This window comes from Rhipicephalus sanguineus, chromosome 3, assembly GCF_013339695.2.
Source record: "Rhipicephalus sanguineus isolate Rsan-2018 chromosome 3, BIME_Rsan_1.4, whole genome shotgun sequence".
Classification (NCBI taxonomy): domain Eukaryota; kingdom Metazoa; phylum Arthropoda; class Arachnida; order Ixodida; family Ixodidae; genus Rhipicephalus; species Rhipicephalus sanguineus.
In genome coordinates, this window is record NC_051178.1 from 114,936,908 (window position 1) to 114,957,322 (window position 20,415).

Consider the following 20,415-nt stretch of genomic DNA (forward strand, 5'->3'; position numbering starts at 1 on the left):
GGTAACTAGCGCCGTCACACGATGTAAGGAAGCAGGGTTTCACGCGTTTCTTTTGTTCATCTCATCTAGCAGTCAGCCATCGCTGCCAGCGCCACCATCTCAGCTCTCTGTGTGCTCCGCTCCCCACCACTCCTTACGGCACATAGATTGCTTTGATTGCTTCGTGTGTTGATTTCCGCTCTGCTGAATGGAAGTTCACGTCGTTTGTTAAGGTTCACCGTCATCCTGGTTACCGTGCTTCGGACGTGTTTGAAATGGGGATACTGTTTGCGAAGTTGTGGAGCTTGTTCACAAATGAAGGTGAGTGCTCTTGTCTGGTGTGGATGACTCAAAAGTTGGTCCCGCGATATCGCGCATGTTTCTTTCCGCCTTGTCTCGATGCTCCTGTGTCGGACCGAGTTAAATTGTTGCCTTGTTTACCGTTTCGCACGCCGTGGTTGCCCGTGCAGCATAGGTTCCTTTATTGTAGATCGACGAATGTAACAATTCGGACAGCTTTTATGTATTATTTATTGCTCTGGATTCTCATTTGCTCATCTTGTTTTGCGGACGCCGTTATCGGGCACGCAGCCTTTTCTATCTTGGATTCTCCCGGGGTTAACCCTCGCAAAGCCCCCTAAGAAACTAGCTAACCGTGACAGCGGACGATGACTCGCGTGTATCATCTGTGCACTCCCAGCTGTGTCGCGACAAAAGAAAGTGCTACTTTGTGAAAGCGCCAGCGTTCTCAGGCTGGTGAGATGGTTTCCGCCTGACCCAGTTTCCACAGCGGGCAAGAGAGCCTCTGCTGACCAGCCGCGAGCAGCTGCTGCTGCTACAGGGCGCATCTCTTCGGAAGCCGTTATCTCTCGTGTGCGTATGCGCGCTGTGACGCAAACGCGGCCGTCTTTCATGGGGGCGCATTCGTTCGGCCTCTGACGTCTGTGATCGCTTCGTTTACGCCGTCGGATCGTCAGAAAAGTAGTGCTTCGTGAGTGATCGCCCATTCAGACTACCTGCCGATCGCGTCTCGGCTCTTTTGCCGGACGGGCGAGCCTGCGCAGCTACGGATTCCGCTTCTCGCTAGATAAGCCGACTGGCGTCAGCATCCGACGATCGACGGCGCAAAGGTCTGCCTGCCGATGTCAGACTTTCAGAAACGGTGCACCTGTTGCAGAAACAATCGGCCGCAACGTTTTGGTTGTTTTCATCATGAACGGTCCCAAAGGTCAACGCAACGGCGGCGATAACCGCGTCTCCTCCGTGATTCGAGTCATTGGGGCAAATTCGTTGTCGAACCGGATATCGTTCGATCCACTTTTTTCTTAACAGCTTGCCCGATGGTTTCATCTCACGCCAACCGTCTTAGAAAAAATGTTGCGCTTGTTTCGACAGCACGACTCTGGCTGGGTGTTGCGAGGACATAATTTGGATAAGCTTATTATCGTCGGACAAATTTCGTCACGTCGTAGCCCCAGAACTGGTTCTAGTATAGGAAGACCTTGAACACCTCGCATGTCTTCAGTCAGCTGGCGTGCTAACCGATCGCACAAGCGAGCCTTTGTCGGTGTGTCGGATCGAATGCTTCGGCGACCTTGTATGTAGGTTCCTGCTGCATGCCAGCGAAAGCTGTTTGCCGTTTAGCTGCGCCCTCAGTACCTCGCGCAGACCTCACAACGTTTCCTCAATGCCTAACATAAAATTCCAGAACAAAAACAAAGATGTTAGACGTGACGGCACGCACTTAAGACATGAGAAAACTACTTGTGGGGAAACACGGGCCGCGGCTCTTGAAAACACAATTAAAAAAAAAAGAATGAAGCCGAATATTTGTTGTTAGATAAAATTTTCCATTTAGATAACACCCTCGCTTGTAAGCTTCAATCGAACATTTTTGTGCAATATCAAGGCGGACACAGTCACACGGACCGATTTTCACATTTTTGAAAGCTTTAAAAAAAATACCACTTCACTAAATCAACTCTTGATCAAAGTGCACAGGTACCAATATGGCGTGTAAAAGTAAAATTGTGTGAAATGAATGACATATTGCTTACAGCAGTGCTATTTCGCTGGTAGTAATACAATACACACTGAAATGACTCAAGATCGTTGGGGACACTAAAGCAAAAGTGGCCATTTTATGTAAGGGCAACATTTGCTCAGTGGTTCATACATACGTCCAATGTCTAGTTCAATATTATCAGCATATTTTACAGATGGAACACTCATGGGGTTTTCACTGAATGATGTAGGCATGGCCTCGCTCTAGGCGAGGTCACTACAACAAGGTTCCACCCTTTCACCGCGCCACAGTGTTGAGGCCCAGTTTGCAAATATCAAGAGAGTTGTACGGATGTGAATGGCATTTCCCTATTGGATTATTCTCGCAAGATACTCGCAACAGCGAGGATGTGCTGTCAATAACCCAGTACTACGAAAGGATGACATCTAAGATAATCTGCATGATGCCTTTGTAAACACAGTTTAGTGCCTGAGATAAGTGTGAAACTAGGCTTCTTTCAGTGTTGGTCTATTTAATATGAAACATTTATTCAGTTGATGTCTGCATTGTCTCAGTGCACCTTATTTTTTAATTTGTTTGACACCACTATGGGCCTTGTTGGGAATTGTATAGGGGTGAACAAAACATGGTCATCAGTAATAATTAATGCAATGCATAGCAATTTGTAAGTTATGCATACACGTATAAGTATATAAATAAAAAAATAAGCCATTTATGCAATGAACAATGCAGTAAACTAATTTACAGAATAAAAATAAATGCACATAAGATGTAAAAATCATAGGGCACTTGATATCTCAAAGATAGCTTTCTTCTGTTTAAACTGTGGGCCATCTTAGCTCGTGATTGTTTTCTATCATGAATGTACGTCAGTTTACTAAAAGAATGTATGTCAAATCGCACCTTTGTATTCAATTTTATGCAGCTTGCAAGTACGTCAAGGATTATTGGTGCACACGCACTTGTTGTTTATTCTTCCTTCCCTTTGGTAACTTTCCACTAACCCAAGGAAATGTCGTTCGATGACCTTTTGAAGGAATGCTTACGTGTTTGCCGTAACTCCTTTGGGATTTATTGTTGAATTGATATATTGCAACAACTGTGTTGTGTGTAAATCTATGACAATACCCTAGTGTGCATTTCCTTATATCAGCAAACATTTTCCTTTTCTTGTGATAGCAGTTGTGCGGACGGTTGAGGCACATATTTGCAGAAGGTGTTGCCATGCTGCCTTGTTGTCGATGACGCATGCATAGCCCATGCTTGATGGATTAAAAGGCCCTGCAGAAAAACAAAAATTTGACAGCACGCCATAAAGCGTACGGCTTTAAATGCAACGAAGCCACACGGATGCAGCATGACTTTTGACTTAGCGTTCTTGCTTCCACTGTTCGAATAAGCAGCTGTTTGCATTTTAACGAGAAAACAGCTGTACGGCAGGCTGTATCTAAATGTCTTTAACGTCCACCTCAGTGGTGTCTGGCCACCATTGTTTTACTAGTTCGCCGCAGTGTAAAAATCGGCCGTGGTAGCAAATGTGCTTTCTTGAATGCGCTATTCAGTTTCGTCACTGCGTCTTGCTTCAGTGTCTATTTGGTAATCATGCCTTTCCTTCCGATTAATATGCTTTGCTCTCTATTGATTCAAAGTAGTAAGCACCAGCTAAAAGCTTCACCTGCTGCAAGTGAGCGTCTTCGCTCAGCGCTGTCATACCAGCCATGTTGTTTTTGTCCAATTTATCACCTGTTTCTACTCTTTAAGCATTCTCTTGGCTTATGGTGGCCGGACATTCCTAAGTAAACGTTTTCTATGCATGTTTATGCAGTGACACAGTAGCCGATATATATTTTAAAGTGAATAGACTGACTTCTCCACTTGCCTTGCGCAACTTTTTGCCCAGAAAAGTTGCCTTGCGCAACTTTTCTGGGCAATTCTTTCGGCATTATTGCCATTTATATCAAGACCGAATGACATTACTTTCTCCTGTGTAACACCGCCTCGCATCGATTGGCGTACGCGGCACCATGTCACTCGAATCGAATGACATTGAAATGTGCTGCTGTGTGACAGGAGTATTACTTGCATTCTTCAACCTTCTTCTTGTTGAGTTTCTGCAGCGTAGTGCACTCACATGCACTCACACCGGTACTTATAATGCACTTACACCGGCAAAATTCCTTACTGTAAAAAACATAGTGCCAGAAAATGAATGAGAAAGAACGCACACAGTTACTACAGGGGTTTACGCTACAAAAAACAGTATTGCTCTTGTTCACCTCATTCTCAAGGCACTGTGGAAATGAAAATGAAGTGGACAAGTATAACAGGTTTGTTGACACGCAGGTCTTTCACAACAGGTGCGTTGCCATTGCTACATGAAATGTGCAGGCATGAAGGGTTCTAAAGTTCGCAACATCCACAAAGCCTCGTAGGCGGCATGTCGAGCCCTCGTGACTCAAATGGTTGCACTGTGCAGATGCAGCCAGCGGTGTAACCTGAGAACAGCTCTCTTGATTAGCTTTAGAATTTTTTTTCTTGCTTGGCTGATTTTTTTTTCTTGCTTCTCAGTTGGCCCATATCGCGTGCTTGAATTGCATTCATGATTAGATAGGAGGTGTGCACCACACACTGAGGCATTATGTTTCAGTGTTTGGATTTTCTTTTCTTTTTTTTGTACTTAATAACACAAGCCTTTGTGACGTGTCACATAGCTTGAATGTGTGATTGTTTTAATATTCTGTAATGAATCTCTTTGAGTTAAGTATACCAATACTAGTCTAGTGGTTTCCCGCTATGCAACTTTTTAAACGTTTAGGTCATTACAATGTAAGAAGAAGGAAAGAAAATTGCTCCTTATCTAGGGCCACAAGTATCCTTTCACGAGTGTGTTGAACTGCTGCGAGCGTTTTGAAGAGGTGACTGGTATTGTGTGTGTATTGCGTTTATTGAGATTGTAAGGTTCAGTACAGTTCTTTCGCATCTAGACCTCACGAAATTGAATCATCAAGGTCATTTGGCTAAGAAACATGAAAAGTTCTAATTTTATTACAATTAGGTAGTCTAAATAATTTTTACAAATCGAAATAGCAGTCTTGATAGTGTTTTGATTAAAAAATTAGTAGAATTTGCTATAAGTGTGCAAGTTTTATGGATGTCGCACTAATTCGTACAGTTCAAGGGTTATTAAACAGTGTGATGGGATCAGGACAGGAAAACAACCGTGATATCATTCTTTGCATGTACTGATAACTCTTGCTTTGTTTTAGAATGCAAGAGCTTACCATGCTGGTTGTGTTATCTTTCAGAGCACAAGGTTGTTATCGTTGGCCTCAACAATGCTGGCAAGACAACAATACTGTACCAGTTGTGAGTGCCATTGCCTTCTTAATGCATTGCATGCCTGCAGATTCCAAGAGCTTTATTGTAAAATGCTCAATTTTCTTACCTTAATAATACCTGGGGTTTAACGTCCCAAAACCACGATATGGTTATGAGGGACAATTTTATTGTCTTGTCTATGCTTGTGTATTGGCAGCAATGCTTTTGCCATTTCTCATTTGCATTTAGTTTATGGTTGAACTTATTTCACAATAATTAAGTGCAGTTGCTGACTGATCTTTTAATCATTCAGATGCACCTGCCACAGTGTCATCAACTTATAAAGTCTGTTCACTCGTATGTCAATCGTTCACAAGTAAATGTTATCATCATTTCTGTTCATGATGTAGATCATTCTGTGAACTACTGCTAACACCAATTGTAGGGGTTGTCGCATAGTGGTACAAACAGCATATTAAATACATGAGAAATAAGTACATATACACAAACGAGATATTATCCTTGTCAAGAATAGGAGAGCAAGAGAACTAACAACAAAACATCAGAAAAGCATATTGTTGTTCCAAAAGATCCTGGAATCTCTCATTCATTTCATTCAGTTATGTCAGTGGGCATTCTGTAATTTTGAATTAAAGTTGTCTAGAAATTCTGCACATGACAACATCAACCTTGTCATGACATTATGATACATAGTATTGCCTATGAAAAAAAAAAAGTGCGGTGGGCAGTTCTGTCTGCACTTGCTTACAACCAGACAACAAATGTTTTTGCTGTTGCTCTGTCTTGCTTCCCAACTCGTGACATGCAAAAAAACACTCACTGTCTGCAAATTACAGACTTACTGCAACCGGGAATACATCAGGAGCTTTATAACTTGATTGTTTTTTTATTGAAGAGTAATTCAGAAAGATGGAGGGAGTTGGTTATGGTCCACTGCTAGTACGAGCGCAGCATGGAAAACAGCACTGTGAGTTACATACGTGACCAAAGCGCATTAGTAACGAGACATTTCACTGAAAATTGCGCAATCTGCCTACGCAGGGAAACTGCCACGATTTAGGAATAATACCTCACAGTTTGTACTTTCAAGGACTGAAATGAACAAGGAATGCAATCGTCTGTCCAAGTGTACTGGCCATACTAGTAAAACTCTTTCTGATGCATGTGATGTGCCGCAGTGTGTAGTGATTCACCAATCTTTATTCCAATCTTTCTAGCATCTTTTTTATTTCTCTGTCTCTGCTTCTTACTAAGTGCTCACACGTCGCATATTTTACCACATCTTTGCCCTTTGTGTCCCTATTCTCTATGTCTTGAGCGCTTAATCTTCAGTAAATTTATGGTGTTATACAGCATGGAGCAACCTCCTCACTATTCTGGTTTGGCACATTCCTCTTCACTTTGAAATCTGTGTTACTGGTCATATTGCATGGCCTTCAACGGGGAACGAACAGCAGAACAGGATATAGAGACGACAGACACTGTGCTGACAAACAACCAATTAGGTTATGCGTCAATTAGTTACCAATTAGAGTATAACTGACTAGTTATATGCCGATTAGCCCAGTTCACTGCTGTGCTGCACTGTTTCCACTTTCTGGCCCCATTGCAACTGCTGCCTCCCGTAAGGTGTCAGTCACTCATGTCGCATTGGGGTCACTTCCACAAAGTAGCGCTCACCTGGGCACAGCTTTAGAGACTGAAGCCCAAGGGAACTTGTCACTTTAAGGCCACGACTCCTGCAGAGAGGTCTGTCCCTACCTGTCCACTTCTTTAATAACTGGCTTTGTCTACCTCCTCCCCTTCATCCTTGGTCGCCAGTCTTCAAAGACTCCACGTGTTTCGTCATTGTCTTTCACGTGTTGTCCGCTACGGCAAGCCTGTCATTCGTGATAGGGTGTATACAAACAGACCTTCCTAGTGGTAGAGAATAAGAAGGGTGCGCACTGGTGTCGGTATAATGCAGAGATTCCTTCTCCACGATTCTACTCCTCCCGTACCTCCCACCATTCACGGCTGGCTGGTCTTGTTGACAATGTGAATGGAGCGCTTCTCAGGCCACTGACAAAGCGTGTAAAGGAATAGAATTTAAATTGCCACACTACTGTGGCCTTGGCTTCAATTGGCATATTTAGAAAGACCTACTCGCTGGTCATTAAGAGTAACCATTGGTCATTAAGATAACAGCTGGTCATTCATACTGGTTTCCAAGAGAAGGCAAGTGTGCGAGAGGGACGCATAAAGTTAGGTGGGCAGGCATGATTAAGAAGTTTGTGGGAATAACGGGGGTGCAGCAAGCACAGGACCAGGTTAATTGGCAAAACATGGGAAAGGCCTTTGCTCTGCAGTGGGCATAGTAGACGATGAAGACTCGCTATACAGTGTGCATAGGGTGTATACAGCATATGAGCAGTGTGTGCTGTCCTTGTTAAAGGGGTCATGAACCACCTCTTGGACTTGGTGAGAAAACACATTCTGTGGATAGCAGCCATTGCTATGATCCTCTCAGCCAAGTTTTGCAGTTGTGCGTGGTTAGGAGAGCTTATTAGCAGAGTGCGAAGTTGCCATTTTCTCAGGCACATTCTTTTCATATGAAGACCCATCCTCACTCTCTTCAGCCCCGCCACGGTGGTCTAGTGGTTATGGCGCTCGACTGCTGACCCGAAGGTCGCGGGATCGAATCCCGGCTGCTGCGGCTGCATTTTCGATGGAGGCGAAAATGTTTGAGGCCCGTGTACTTAGATTTAGGTGCACGTTAAAGAACCCCAGGTGGTCGAAATTTCCGGAGCCCTCCACTACGGCGTCTCTCATAATCATATCGTGGTTTTGGAACGTTAAACCCCAGATATTATTATTATCACTCTCTTCAGAGCTGTCGGCAACCGCTGCTTGATGTTGGACAGTGGGTAGCATGCTGTTGATTAATAGCCGACATCAATAGTGTTGTTTGGATCAGATGTCTTTTGCCATGGGGTGCCACCACATGCCGGCCCGTGCTCCATAGTCTCCTAATGTTACACAGTGAGCAACACTCATGCGCTAAGGAATCACAGCGGGACCCGCCATGGTGGTCTAGCGGTTATGGTGCTCGACTGCTGACTCGGAGCTCACGGGATTGAATCCCGGCTGTGGTGGCCGCATTTTCGGTGGAGGCGAAAATGCTTAAGGCCCGTGCGCTTAGATTTAGGTTCACGTTAAAAGAACCCCCAGTGGTTGAAATTTCAGGAGCCCTCCGCTACGGTGCCCCTCATAATCACATCATGGTTTTGGGACATTAAACCCGAACAATTATGAATCACAATGGGAAAGAGCAATCGCATTTCGTAATCCGTGCTTAAGGCCATGATGCGCGCTGACGTTTCCCCCGTGCCATTCATCCCTGCTTAGCTCCAGCATGATGAGAGAAGAGAGAAAGCACTTAAATCACATGACAAACCCCTGTAAATCTGCTCGTTCTTGATGGATTTAAGAAATTTTTGTGGCAATTGATTCGTGAGACAATAAACTCCGGTACTGAGGTCATTCGGTAATTACTTTGAAAAGTAGTTCATTACTCCTTTAATGTGGTGTCGTATTGTCACTGGCATGGTGTTGACTCATTTTAGATTTGAATGCTCTGCAGTTGTTACGTATCTTCGGTCAGCAGATGTCGATTGCACAGGAGGGGTGAAACGAACCGCTTAATGATATTACAGGACAACATGTTATTGAGGGGAACAAGATTCATCGTATTGTTTCCGTGTTATCGTCGAATGGTGTGAAGTTGAACTACAACTTAATGGCCTTTCCATTCTTTCTCTTTCTTTTTTCTCTCATTGTGGTGCAGCCTGATGAACGAGGTAGTGCACACATCACCCACTATAGGGAGCAATGTGGAGGAGGTGGTGTGGAAAAATGTGCACTTCATCATGTGGGACTTGGGTGGCCAGGAGTCTCTACGGGCCACCTGGAACACATACTACAGCAATGCTGAGGTGAGTACATACTGAACACACTAACGGCAATGCTCAGATGAGCATGGCAAACCTTGCACTTTATATATTGGCAGTATTGGCAACAGCCTCTAAATTTCTGATAGTAATTGCTCAGGTATGTTTACTAGTAATTGCTTAGTAACAGGAACAGTGTATGCAGTGAAGGGATGACAACTTACCTGAATGGGCATGTGCAGAGCATTGAATGCTGTGCATGTGCACAGCATTCAATGCAGCACATGCACTGGAGACTGTGCATTGTCCCGGTGGTTTCGTGTTGCATTGCAGTCTGTGCACCAAAGCTTCTAGCAGACCGATTACCTGTTGTATACAGTTGAAACCCGCAATAACGAAATCGGCGGGGAAAGCACAAAATTTCGCTCTTGCGGGAATTTCGTTGGCGCGAGAATGCGGCAGAAAAGACATGGAATTTACATAAAACACATTTTATTTCCAAAAGTCAGTAAGTTTGCTTTTGCGGGCCTTACCATGCAGCAATTTCATGCCTCTAGTTCGGGAATCTCGTTTGCAACGGCACAAAGTTCGCCCCATGCACTGGTGGTCAGTGACGGCGGCACTGCGCTGTCACCAGTACCGTCATCAAGTGCGCCTACAGGCGAACCTTCTTCCGGCTCCGCTGGATCAGCGCAGAATCGTGGACAGCGAGCTGCACGCAACGCCGAATTATTGGGCGATGTCCATTTTTTTCCTGCCCTTTTCCACCTCACTGACGATTGCAGCCTTATCTTCCAGCGTGATGAACTTCCGCTTTTTTGTTGAAGGCGGCATCTTCGCAACCAGCGAAATCGGACGAAGCAATCGCAACACACAGTTCACGTTGCACCAAGCGACGAAGCAAACGCTCCACAAATGGCTCCACACATGCGGCCATATGCGCGCAAAGCCGACAAAGCCAAGCACAGAGCCAAGCCAACGAACGAAACTCCATGAAGAATGTGGATTTGGCTACGTAGTCCGCGATAACGAGCAGGTGTTTCGGCAAGCCATCATCATCATCATTGTCGCCAGCTTTATGTTTTTTTTTTTTTTTTGTAAGCAATGATGGCGGCTGCTTCTCAAGTGCACTGTAGCGATAGTTTTGCACAATTTAAGTGTAGCGTGAATGCATTTCAGCAGTTTTCGAACGTAGTTAATGATGCGAGAGTAGATTATTTGCGCACTCGTGTTTCAAAAATTTTGTTAATGAGGGACTGCGGTATGAATATCTTTCGTAGTTGCGAGTTACGAAATGCATTGACTCCTATGGGCGTTCGCCAGTGCTCCGAAAATATTTCGTTGCGGTGAGAATTTCGTTCCCTCGGGATTTCGTTATCGCGGGTTTCGACTGTATTGCTGTGTGGAGCTGCATGGATAGTGACGAGAGCAGAGGCCCTGTGCCTGCTTATTTTTATTTCTCTGAGCTATTCAAAAGGCATGGGAAAGAAATGTCAGTTCTCTGCGGTCTTAGCACAAAGTTCCTTTAGCTGAAGGTAAAGGTTTACGAATGTCAGTCCTTAATACTGGATCAAGCAATAATTTAGTAGTGCTATAAGTGAGCCGAGCACCTCTTAAACAGTTTATGAATAATGAACATTCCTTTTTAACAGGAATATAAAGCTAAGTTCATATTCTAATATTTACATTTGTGTGCTATTATAGTTAGACTGCAGAACTTGAAGCATGCATTGTTGAACTTATAAATACAGCATTAAGAACACATTAGGAACTAGCTCATCTACTGAGTACATTTTGAGACATGCATTGTCTTCATTATCAGCATAAGGTTTCACTATTTAATCTAGTTGGCATTTTTGTGTACTAGCAAGCATAACTTGGGAAGATAAGTCATTTGTGACAACAGCAGAATGACAAATTTTTTTTTTAAGTGGTTAGAATACCGGAGGCATCATCATTAATACACCTAATGCCTCAACAATGTGCACTAAGGATTTCTTAGATACACTTACAAACAGAAGGCTTGAAGATTTCATCGTGAAGCAAAAGAAAAGGCTATTTGTATTTCAGTGCAATCGTACTAAAAAAAGATGAAGAAAAAATGAGCTTTGTGTACTGCACAGAACTTGAAAAGAATTTTCTTTTCTCCATATAAAAATGCTTTATTTACTAGGTTCACTTCTCATTTGGCCCCGGCAATTTTTTTTTTTTTGTTCAAACCCTGTAGTGCTGCCATTTATGAACAAATATTGTATCGGGCAATTGCTTATCAATGACTTGACACGTGAGGCACTGGCCTGTAGCTGACTGTTCTGAATGTTCAGTAAACAATTGTGCCCACATCTTTGCAAGTTATATGAGTACCAAATAGCTCAATTCCACTCTAGCTGCAACCATAGCTACTTTACAGTAAAGTACAAAAAGGAAAAAAATGTTATTAATTCTACTTTAGCATAATGCTGCTAAGGATTGCTACTCAGATTTCTTGTAACGGAAGCTTTGCTATTAACGCAAAAGGATTGATCCCAAGACCAATGCCTTTCTGGGACGGTCGCTCTGACATCCGAGTTATTTAGGAGGGTGGTAGACGACACAGCAAGGCTGATCTAATATTCAATTCACAGCACGGGGTTCTTTAATCTTCACATGATGCAACAACTTTGGGGCAGTTCTCTGTGCATCAACTGTCTAGGCTCTTACACGTATAGTCTTGGAGAGTTAAAAATATGAGAAACTTCTTATGTTGTACTATAAGTGCTTCCTTTGTTTCTTATCTTGCCGATCATGTGTGTAATATCAGCATGAAGCGATGAGAAATTCTTGACTTGTTGAGAAAAGTAGACCTGTCTTCGTCAAGGCAGTCCACTTGTCCAAACGTTGGCTTGTGACAGTCCCTGTTCCGCGATTCCTCATCGCTTTGATATCTTCCCGTGAACTTCTTTCTTGTTTTAATATCGGCATATGATCACTTACCTGAGGCCTATGCAAACATTCATGACCTGATACTGTGCCAGGTAGTGCTGTCTGAGGTATTACTCACAAAAGTTGAGTTATTAGTCATGAAAGTTGTTCCATCTCCTTTCTAAGTTACCGTTCGTATTTGATTTGTCCACTGTGCTTCAGTACAGCATCATAAGTAGCATTAGTACCGAGCTTGTCTGGATACCTAGCCGCACGCCCGTCTCACTCCATGCAAGGCCGCTAGCGCCCGACAGCTGGGCCCTACGCAAACACGGGTCTGATTTATGGCCGCGTAGTTCTCTTGGGCCCGTCTGCAGCTGCCAGTGACATGTCGTGGCCACATTAGGCCTCCCTTGCCTTGTCACTAATGAAGCTACACTTGAATGCAGCCGAGATTGTTGAGTCTGGAGTGTCATTGAGAGGGATAGCAAAAAGGAAAGTGCAAACAGTCTGACAGTTATATCTGGTTATATCTGATCCAGATATGCGCTCTAAGAAATGGTGGTTGGATGTGTGAAACCTGGAGCCCTGTAGTATTGCTGAACAGGTTGCCTGTTAGGAGATAAAATTGCTCAGCAGTTTGCTAACATCTTAGCGTTAAAAGGGCAGTATATTTTTTTTATGACTAACAACCTGACATATTGCTATTGACAGGAAAGATGTAGTGTTATACAGGAAGAAGTGGAAGTCTTTGTTCACAAAGGATTGATTACTGTTGCTTAAGCATGTTTTTCATGTAAGCTCCATTCACATACTAATTCAATTATTCTAAATTATGAGGCCATGTTGAAAAAGAAATTTTTTTTACATAAATGTTTGTTTTGATTAGTTAGATGTACAATTAATCGAAAAACGTTTTGGAGAAAGACACCAACATCAACTTTCCCAACTTTTTCAGTTAGCTGTATCTGATGCTCTACTATGTCATTTAAACGAACCCTAATGAAAACCAACAGATAATGAAGCCAATGAGGGTATAGGGGACGTACTTACTTTTTGTTTTCTCTTTTGTCTGAAGTTTCTCATAGTGGTGGTGGACAGCATGGACCGGGAGCGGCTACCTTTGACAAAAGAGGAACTGTGGAAGATGCTATCACACGAGGTAAGCCTATCCATGCTCTGCTGTTGCACAGTGGGCATTATGATTAACAAAAGCACCGACAGTTGGGCGAATTGGCTCAGATTTAATTTGGGATGCACACCACAAGACGAGGACGAGATGGAGACACCACTAGTTACGCCCTCTAGAGATGCCCTCTAGATATTTTGTAAATATCTGAATATTTTGTAGCGCACATAATTTTCCATCGAATAACATAAAATGCATTGCCAGTAGATTTTGTTTTGCACGAAAAATTTTCACTAAAACAAATGCCAGCACTTTCGGGCCAACTCAATAGCTATGCAATGCGGCAATTGTGGGCGCTACAAAAAGCTCTCCCAGAGTGTTACGCGGAAGCTTCATGACTAGTAGAAAAGTATTGAAGGTCCCTGCCAGCACTATTGCGTGCCGAAGCACTGCCAGCTGTAGGGGTTCTCAAAAGTCAGCTTCATTGCAATGCAGAGGTTTTATGTGGTGAAACGTATGTAGCGTATTGCATTGAAGCATGCTATGAATGGAAAGGGACCGTTGTCATGGGACATTTGTGTTCATCAATTACGCATGTTTACACCCGCCAATTTCTGTGGCAGTATGGGTACCAAGATGCTTAATAAATGTATTGGTGGGCCTTCAGAGCAGTTTTGGGTGTGGCAGTGGTGATATGAGCCCTTGAAAGCCGTAAAAAAATGCATGCATTCATTGTGTATTGTGTGTGTTCGTGTGTATGTATTTCCAGCTGGCTTCACAAAACCTATGGAGGAATTCACTGTGCAGTCTTAGCACATCCCGGAGCTCAGTTCACTCCTGTTTATTATTGTTGTATCGCCCACTCTCCCAATGTACCGTGTGTGTTTGCTTGCAGGACCTGACTAAGGCGGCAGTGCTCATATTCGCCAACAAGCAGGACATCAAGGGCTGCATGACGCCACGAGAGATCTCTGAGCAGCTCAACCTGACCTCTATCAAGAAGAACCGGTGGCAGATTCAAGCTTGCTGTGCACTGACAGGCGAAGGGTCAGTTTTACTTGTGCCAGCTACAGTTCCAATCTCATTCGCAAATGTTTTGCTTGACTTGAATTTTCTGTTGAGGAACTATTTATGGGGGAATTGCAGGTGTATAAATTCTTTGTTGGGTGCCTCTCCCTTTCTGCGTTCGCCAGAGATGCAAGCTTTCTTCCTGGCCCTGAATTTTTAAAGCTCTGACCAAACTAAATTTGTCACTCAATGTAAGGAAGTAAATGTTCCGTGTTATTTTGCTGCTTCCTGCAGGGGATGAAACAGCATCATTTCTTGAACCTTTGGGTAATGCAAATAATGAAAGCTCTTTCCTACGGGCAGCCAGCATAGAAACCTTGTGTGCAAACACCAGTGCCAAAATACACTCTAGTGGGCAGGACAAACACTACACTCAAACCTCGTTATAACAAAGTCGCATCTGACACGAAAATAATTTTGTTATATCGAAAAATTTGTTATAAACGTATGTTTGTATCACTGTATCTATGACAAGACTGCTTTATTTACTTCGTTATAATGGATAATTCATTATATACGTGTCCATTATATTGAGGTGAGTGTACTTAGTGAAGTGTGCTCATTTCGTATCAGCAAGTTCAGTGGTCACACTGAGGCGTTGAGTTCAGTGATCACATCCCGCGAACACCGCTGACAACACCGGTGTTCTGAAGCGTAAGAATGCATGTGCTCCGCAAAAGGTGCACGTGCACCTTTCGAGGAGTGTGGGCAGCGCTTGGCTGGACGTATGGAGTGTTGGCAAGCATTGGTGCAGGTGTGCTCTCTTGGCACATTCAGTGGCGTGCTGGTTCCTATAGGAACCACCACTGAACCAGCTCTGGGCCAAGCACTGGCAAAGAAAACTGTGCGGGCTGCATTGTAATACAAGCCAGTTGAAAAGGCGCCGACTTCCTGACAAATTGAGTTATGAATAGTGCCTAACAGCATGGTCTGAATCGAAACAAATTCGTAGAGCAACATCTCTGAATGAAACGGTGTAAAAGATTGGACGTTGTGAGTGGCCCACAGAGCACTCACGTGTGAAAGCATTATGAGTTCATCACAACTGAGCTATTTGGTATCTATTCATCATTTGGTTGAAGCAGCACTCACATGGACGAGGACGAAGATTAAGGAAAGAACGGCACAGCTCTTGTCCTATGCTCTTCTTAAAGGGCCAGTAAACAACCCCGAGGTCCAAAAAATGTAATGAAGAGAAATATGTGCACTTTTATTATGTGAACATGCTGCCGCAATAATGTTGCGAGTACGTGCTATAATAAGGAAGTTACAGGGGTTAGAACATCTGTTTCAGCTGGTTTCACATTTTCACGCGGCCTCGCCACCCTTCTCCACCACAGAGAGGGAAAGGCTTAGCTCGTCGTTGTAACTCCGCCCACCCGCCTAGCGCGACCCGTCCTAGCTACCGGGGATCCCCCTCTCTCCACTCGATTTGCAGCCGAAAACTGAACAACGCTTCCTCGACATGTTGCTCAGGCAGGTGCTATGCATTGCGAGGAATATATGCGTGACAACCCGACAACTGCGTGGCCGAAGCCGCATCACCACAGGGCCAAGAAACAAGGGGCAGTTTCGTAGCGGTGGGTGGGGAACTGGCGTTAACTTGACAACTGTTTGTTGAGGCTTGGTTTAGACTAGGGGTGTGCGAATATCAAATTTTTCGAATACGAATCGAATACGAATATCCACCTTCGAATATCGAATCGAATATCGAATATCAAAGGAAAAATGCCTCCACAGTAACAATATTTTATTTAACACATAGTTATTTGAAAAAAAAAAAACATTAACAGTCTGACTGGCAACATAACATACACTGCTATCTCCAGAACACAATGTCCAGGTTAGCACAATGCGCATCACAACACAAGCAATTATCACGGCACAACGAAAGTAATGACTAGATGTTATCAAGAAGAAATGTGAGTTGCTCCACATGATCAGGCAGCAACCGCTCCCTTCTAACAGAGACATCCCCCCCCCCCTGCCGCTGAAAAGGCACGCTCGCTTGGTACAGAAGTGGCTGGTATAGGGAGTTACATGGGGCAAAGCTTTGCCAGACTGGGGTATCTGAAGGTGCCTACAGTCCGCCACCAGTCACATGGGTCACTGTATTTCTTCAGAAGTGGTCCCGCATAGTGAACGAGTGGTAGTGCGGAACGTTACGGCCGCATAATATTGAAAATGTGCGGTTACATGATCGCCAACAGCGCTGCACGTCGGAGATGCACCAGCAATAAATCATACGTATTGGGGCGCTCGCCGCAGGCAGATATCATGCCTCCGTGTACTTACGATGTTTATCGCTCCTCTCGGTAACGTTTTTAGCTATACGAATGCAGCAGGAATGTGGAAGACGAGTTATTTTATGCATGATAATCGAATCGCATATTCGAATTTTCCGAATATTCGAAGTTATCGAATATTCGAAACGTTTCGAATACATGATTTTCGAATCGAATACGAATATTTCGAATGTAATATTCGACGAATATTCGAAACTTCGAATATTCGCACACCCCTAGTTTAGACCAATCGACGAGCTCAGTGGTACATCAAGTTGCCCATAGGCAAGTTTGCTTCACTGCGTGTACGAAGGGGATTGGTCAGGTGAAGGAAAGAGGCGCGGGAATTGTCTTTTGAAATGGAAGGCCTGCGTGGTGCGCAGCGAGCACTGTAATAATTGGCAAAAGTGACCGCCGCGGTCTATTGTACGAATTGCCAAGCTTGCTTGGGGGGTGTAAAAAAAAGTCTGAGCCTGTTTGCTGGCCATTTAATCTTCTCTTCATCTTCATCCACATGAGCGCTGCACCAACCAAAAGTGTGAAAGCACTGTTTGTGTCTATTTGCCACTCACCGTGTCCCATTCTTTGTGCCATTTCATTAACGTCATAGGCCAGTACATGGCTTTCTCCTACGTCACTTGCTGTAACTGCTCCGAGCGAGTCTGCCATATTGGTGAACAGTGGTTAGATCTTGTTCAGCGCTACCTTGTCACACCTGCAGTTTCTTCCTCCACTATGGTTATATGCGTGGTTGTAGGCTGCTCTAATCGTATCGACAGCTGCAGAAGAAAGAAGCAGCCCACAAGTATGAGCTTCTTTCGAATACCAAAGGTTTATATTAAGGCCAGTGTGAGCGCACGAAAATGCTCAGCATGAACCGTCGGAGAACCTGGCTGGCACACATAAGGCGTGCGAGTTTCGACGAAGAAAACCCCAAAGTGCTTGTGTGTGGAGCGCACTTCGTAGCATGTAAGCAAAAAAGAGAGGAGATATGAAGACACTAATCAACGTGGTTGCTATTGTGTTCATAGGAAAACCGTCCGCATTGTTCGATGAGACGAATCGAGACTGGGCGCCGCCGTCTCTACGACTCGGTTACAGTGGCAAGCATGCAGGCTCTGCACGACATGAGTGCGCGGAAAAGCTGCGTCATGAAAAGCGGCAAGCGGAGGCCGAACGGCGCTGAGCACAGGCCGATGCATGTTGATGAAGCCGAATGCGCCTCGCTCTTGATGACGGTCTGCATGCAGTGACTAGACTCTCAGTACTACGTTCATACACACGTACTACATCCCTCTATGTTTATGACAAAACGGACAGCAAAGGGGATGCGCGATTGAAAAACACGCTGGTGCGTGAGCACCTCGCTATCCTTGCATGTAAACTAAGCGCAAACATCAGCATTTGTGGATTTATCAGCGTTCGTGCATCACTATTTGATAACTCGGCGCTGGCGAGTCAATTTCATGAAAGATTCAACTTTACCTCTGCAAGCCTGATCAAATTCATGGTCACGAAGCTCCTTTGCAGACAGGCTTTTTACCCAGCCGCTGGTGAAATAGTTGTGCGATTATGTTGACTTGTACGCCTTTATTTCGCTCAGAGTAACAAAGTTAGTGCTGAAAATTAAATAGTTCACAATGTCGCTATGCGACACCTCTGGGAAGGCGGAGATGCTCGAAGTCGTGTCCGTTGTGGGTCGAAGCATGTAGGGATCCGCTCCGTTGCACAACCGCACCTTTTCCTCATAGCAAGAACATGCTTGCCCTATCAGTTCTGAATAGTACACCACATTTAACCTTGTGCCAACCGGCGGCATGATGCATAAGAAATGGCTAGTGAAAAATAAAGTGAAGGCAATGTGGCTCCATCAGCTCCGTCGTACTGTGGTTATGCGGCTGGTACGAACGGCTTGTCTGTGCCATCTGTGCGGCTGTTCACCAATATGGCCGCTGCAGCAGGACCGCAGCAATGGTGACGTCACGTGCAAGCCATGTATTGCAGGTAACAAGAAACGTAAAACATCTTCTGCTTTGATCTCTGTCTCCCTTTCTTGGTTCTGTTATTCATTCTAAATGAGCAGAAAGACTTTCTTCAGCAGCGGTGATCGTAAACTATGTGGAGAAATCCCCGACATAATGTCCTGTGCTTGCTTCCTTGCAGCCTCTACCAGGGTCTGGAATGGGTGTACTCACAGCTGAAAAACAAGAAGTGATAGCAGCTGTTCCCCTAGAAACCCATGGACAGATTACGTGCTGTGATACGACCTAAGAAGGCAGCTGCGCAGCACCTGCTGCCTCCCATCTCTTCAGTCTTCGAACACGGACAACATGTCCAGGAACAACGGCTTGCACTCCTCTCCGAGTGTTAAGGCGTGCCTCGCCTCATGCGGAGCCGGTGGTCGTGGGTGAACTGCTGTTGCCACGACGATGCAGCTTCTGCGATGCACTTTGAGAACACAATAGACGCTATGGCAAGCGGGCAGACCCGAGTGACGCAACCCTGTGAACCTGCCCCAAACCCACACCGACCGTGTGACATTGACGTGGTGCTCTGGTGTTTGCGCAGAAGAGTTCACAAGTAGATGGCGCATTGTGTGCATACAACTTACTGCTACATTGTCCACATGTGTACATAAGAAGACACATCTCACTTGTTTTGACTGAGCAAAACTGTTTATGCTGCAAGTGATAGTGTCTGGTCCTAGGTTTTCCCCGTGTTGCAGGTGTGGCATGCATGGCAGCAAGCTCTTTTGCGAATGTGCGTGCGCACCTGCGCCATTAATTCTAGGTTATTTTTTAATTATTTCGCTTAACATTTTATGGCCTTCTTTTTTTTTGTATAATGTGCTTATAGCTTGCATATGACTGCTGTTTGAACGCTTATCTGCTTTTGCCCTGTTATTAGTAGAAGCAGCATTATTTACCCGTTTGGGAGGCGACGTTTTAGACTGCTCATCAGGCAACTGCACTAACCTTGTTGTGTGCAGTCCTGTTGTACATAGTCATTTTTAATAAGCATACTTCACTGAGCATTCGTTTTTAAAAAAATTAACTGCCTATTTGTGTACCTCATCAGCTTTGTTTTGCAAAGCAAACATCTATAGTATTTGAACAGTAATTAACGGGAGTCATAATAAAAATTCATTCTGACACGCAAGCATGCTATGATTTGCAAGTTTCAATTATGCCATCACAGTTTCAGTAGTGGTGGTGCCGTAGATGTACAGAAATACAAAAACTAAGGTAAATTCTGCCATAGTCTTTAATATGGCACACAAGTGGTTATGTATTGTATGTACAAAAGTTTTTTCTTTTTTCTAGTGACACACCAAGAAGTACCCCAGACGTTGTGCTCATGTGTCAGTGCTTACAGATTCGTGCACATTGCATCAATGTTTCACCTTTCCATCATTTGTAGTCTTCTGCAGTTTTGTGAGGAGACAGGGGTGCAGTGCTCCAGTTTGCTATAATATAAAATGTTTTCTGCTCTGTAATGTCTCGCATTCCTTTGTTAAAGTATGCTTTCGGCATATATTGAGCCACTTAATCGTACACCCACATCCTGGCAGGTAAAAGTGCAACGCTACGAAGTTTGTGTCGCTGTAAAAAATTTTGTATGATGGCTGAAGCAAGCACAGAGCCATATAGAGCAATAACAGCTCCAAGCGGTTTTGTAGACCGTTGCGTAACCACGTGCCACCACTAGTAGTATTTCTCATATTTCCACAACAGTGCTCTGCTAACGAAAGCGTATATG

At 44.3% G+C, this 20,415-nt stretch overlaps 1 protein-coding gene across 1 annotated transcript; it reads left to right on the top strand.

Moving 5' to 3' along the window:
• Positions 1-87: 87 nt before the first annotated feature.
• Positions 88-20,152, top strand: LOC119386987 (ADP-ribosylation factor-like protein 5B). The gene is made up of 6 exons (XM_037654286.2): positions 88-300; positions 5,311-5,371; positions 9,171-9,318; positions 13,253-13,336; positions 14,199-14,350; positions 18,820-20,152. Exons 1-6 carry the CDS (start codon positions 255-257, stop codon positions 18,869-18,871), a joined length of 543 nt encoding a protein of 180 aa, XP_037510214.1. The 5' UTR covers positions 88-254; the 3' UTR covers positions 18,872-20,152.
• The last annotated feature ends 263 nt before the right edge of the window (positions 20,153-20,415 follow it).

What these genes read in the sequence shown, in the direction of transcription:
- LOC119386987 (XM_037654286.2), top strand. Translation starts at nt 255, where the DNA reads ATGGGGATACTGTTTGCGAAGTTGTGGAGCTTGTTCACAAATGAAG. An exon ending in ACAACAATACTGTACCAGTT is followed by an intron (nt 5,372 to 9,170) that starts GTGAGTGCCATT and finishes ATTGTGGTGCAG; the next exon opens with CCTGATGAACGAGGTAGTGC. An exon ending in TGTGCACTGACAGGCGAAGG is followed by an intron (nt 14,351 to 18,819) that starts GTCAGTTTTACT and finishes GCTTCCTTGCAG; the next exon opens with CCTCTACCAGGGTCTGGAAT.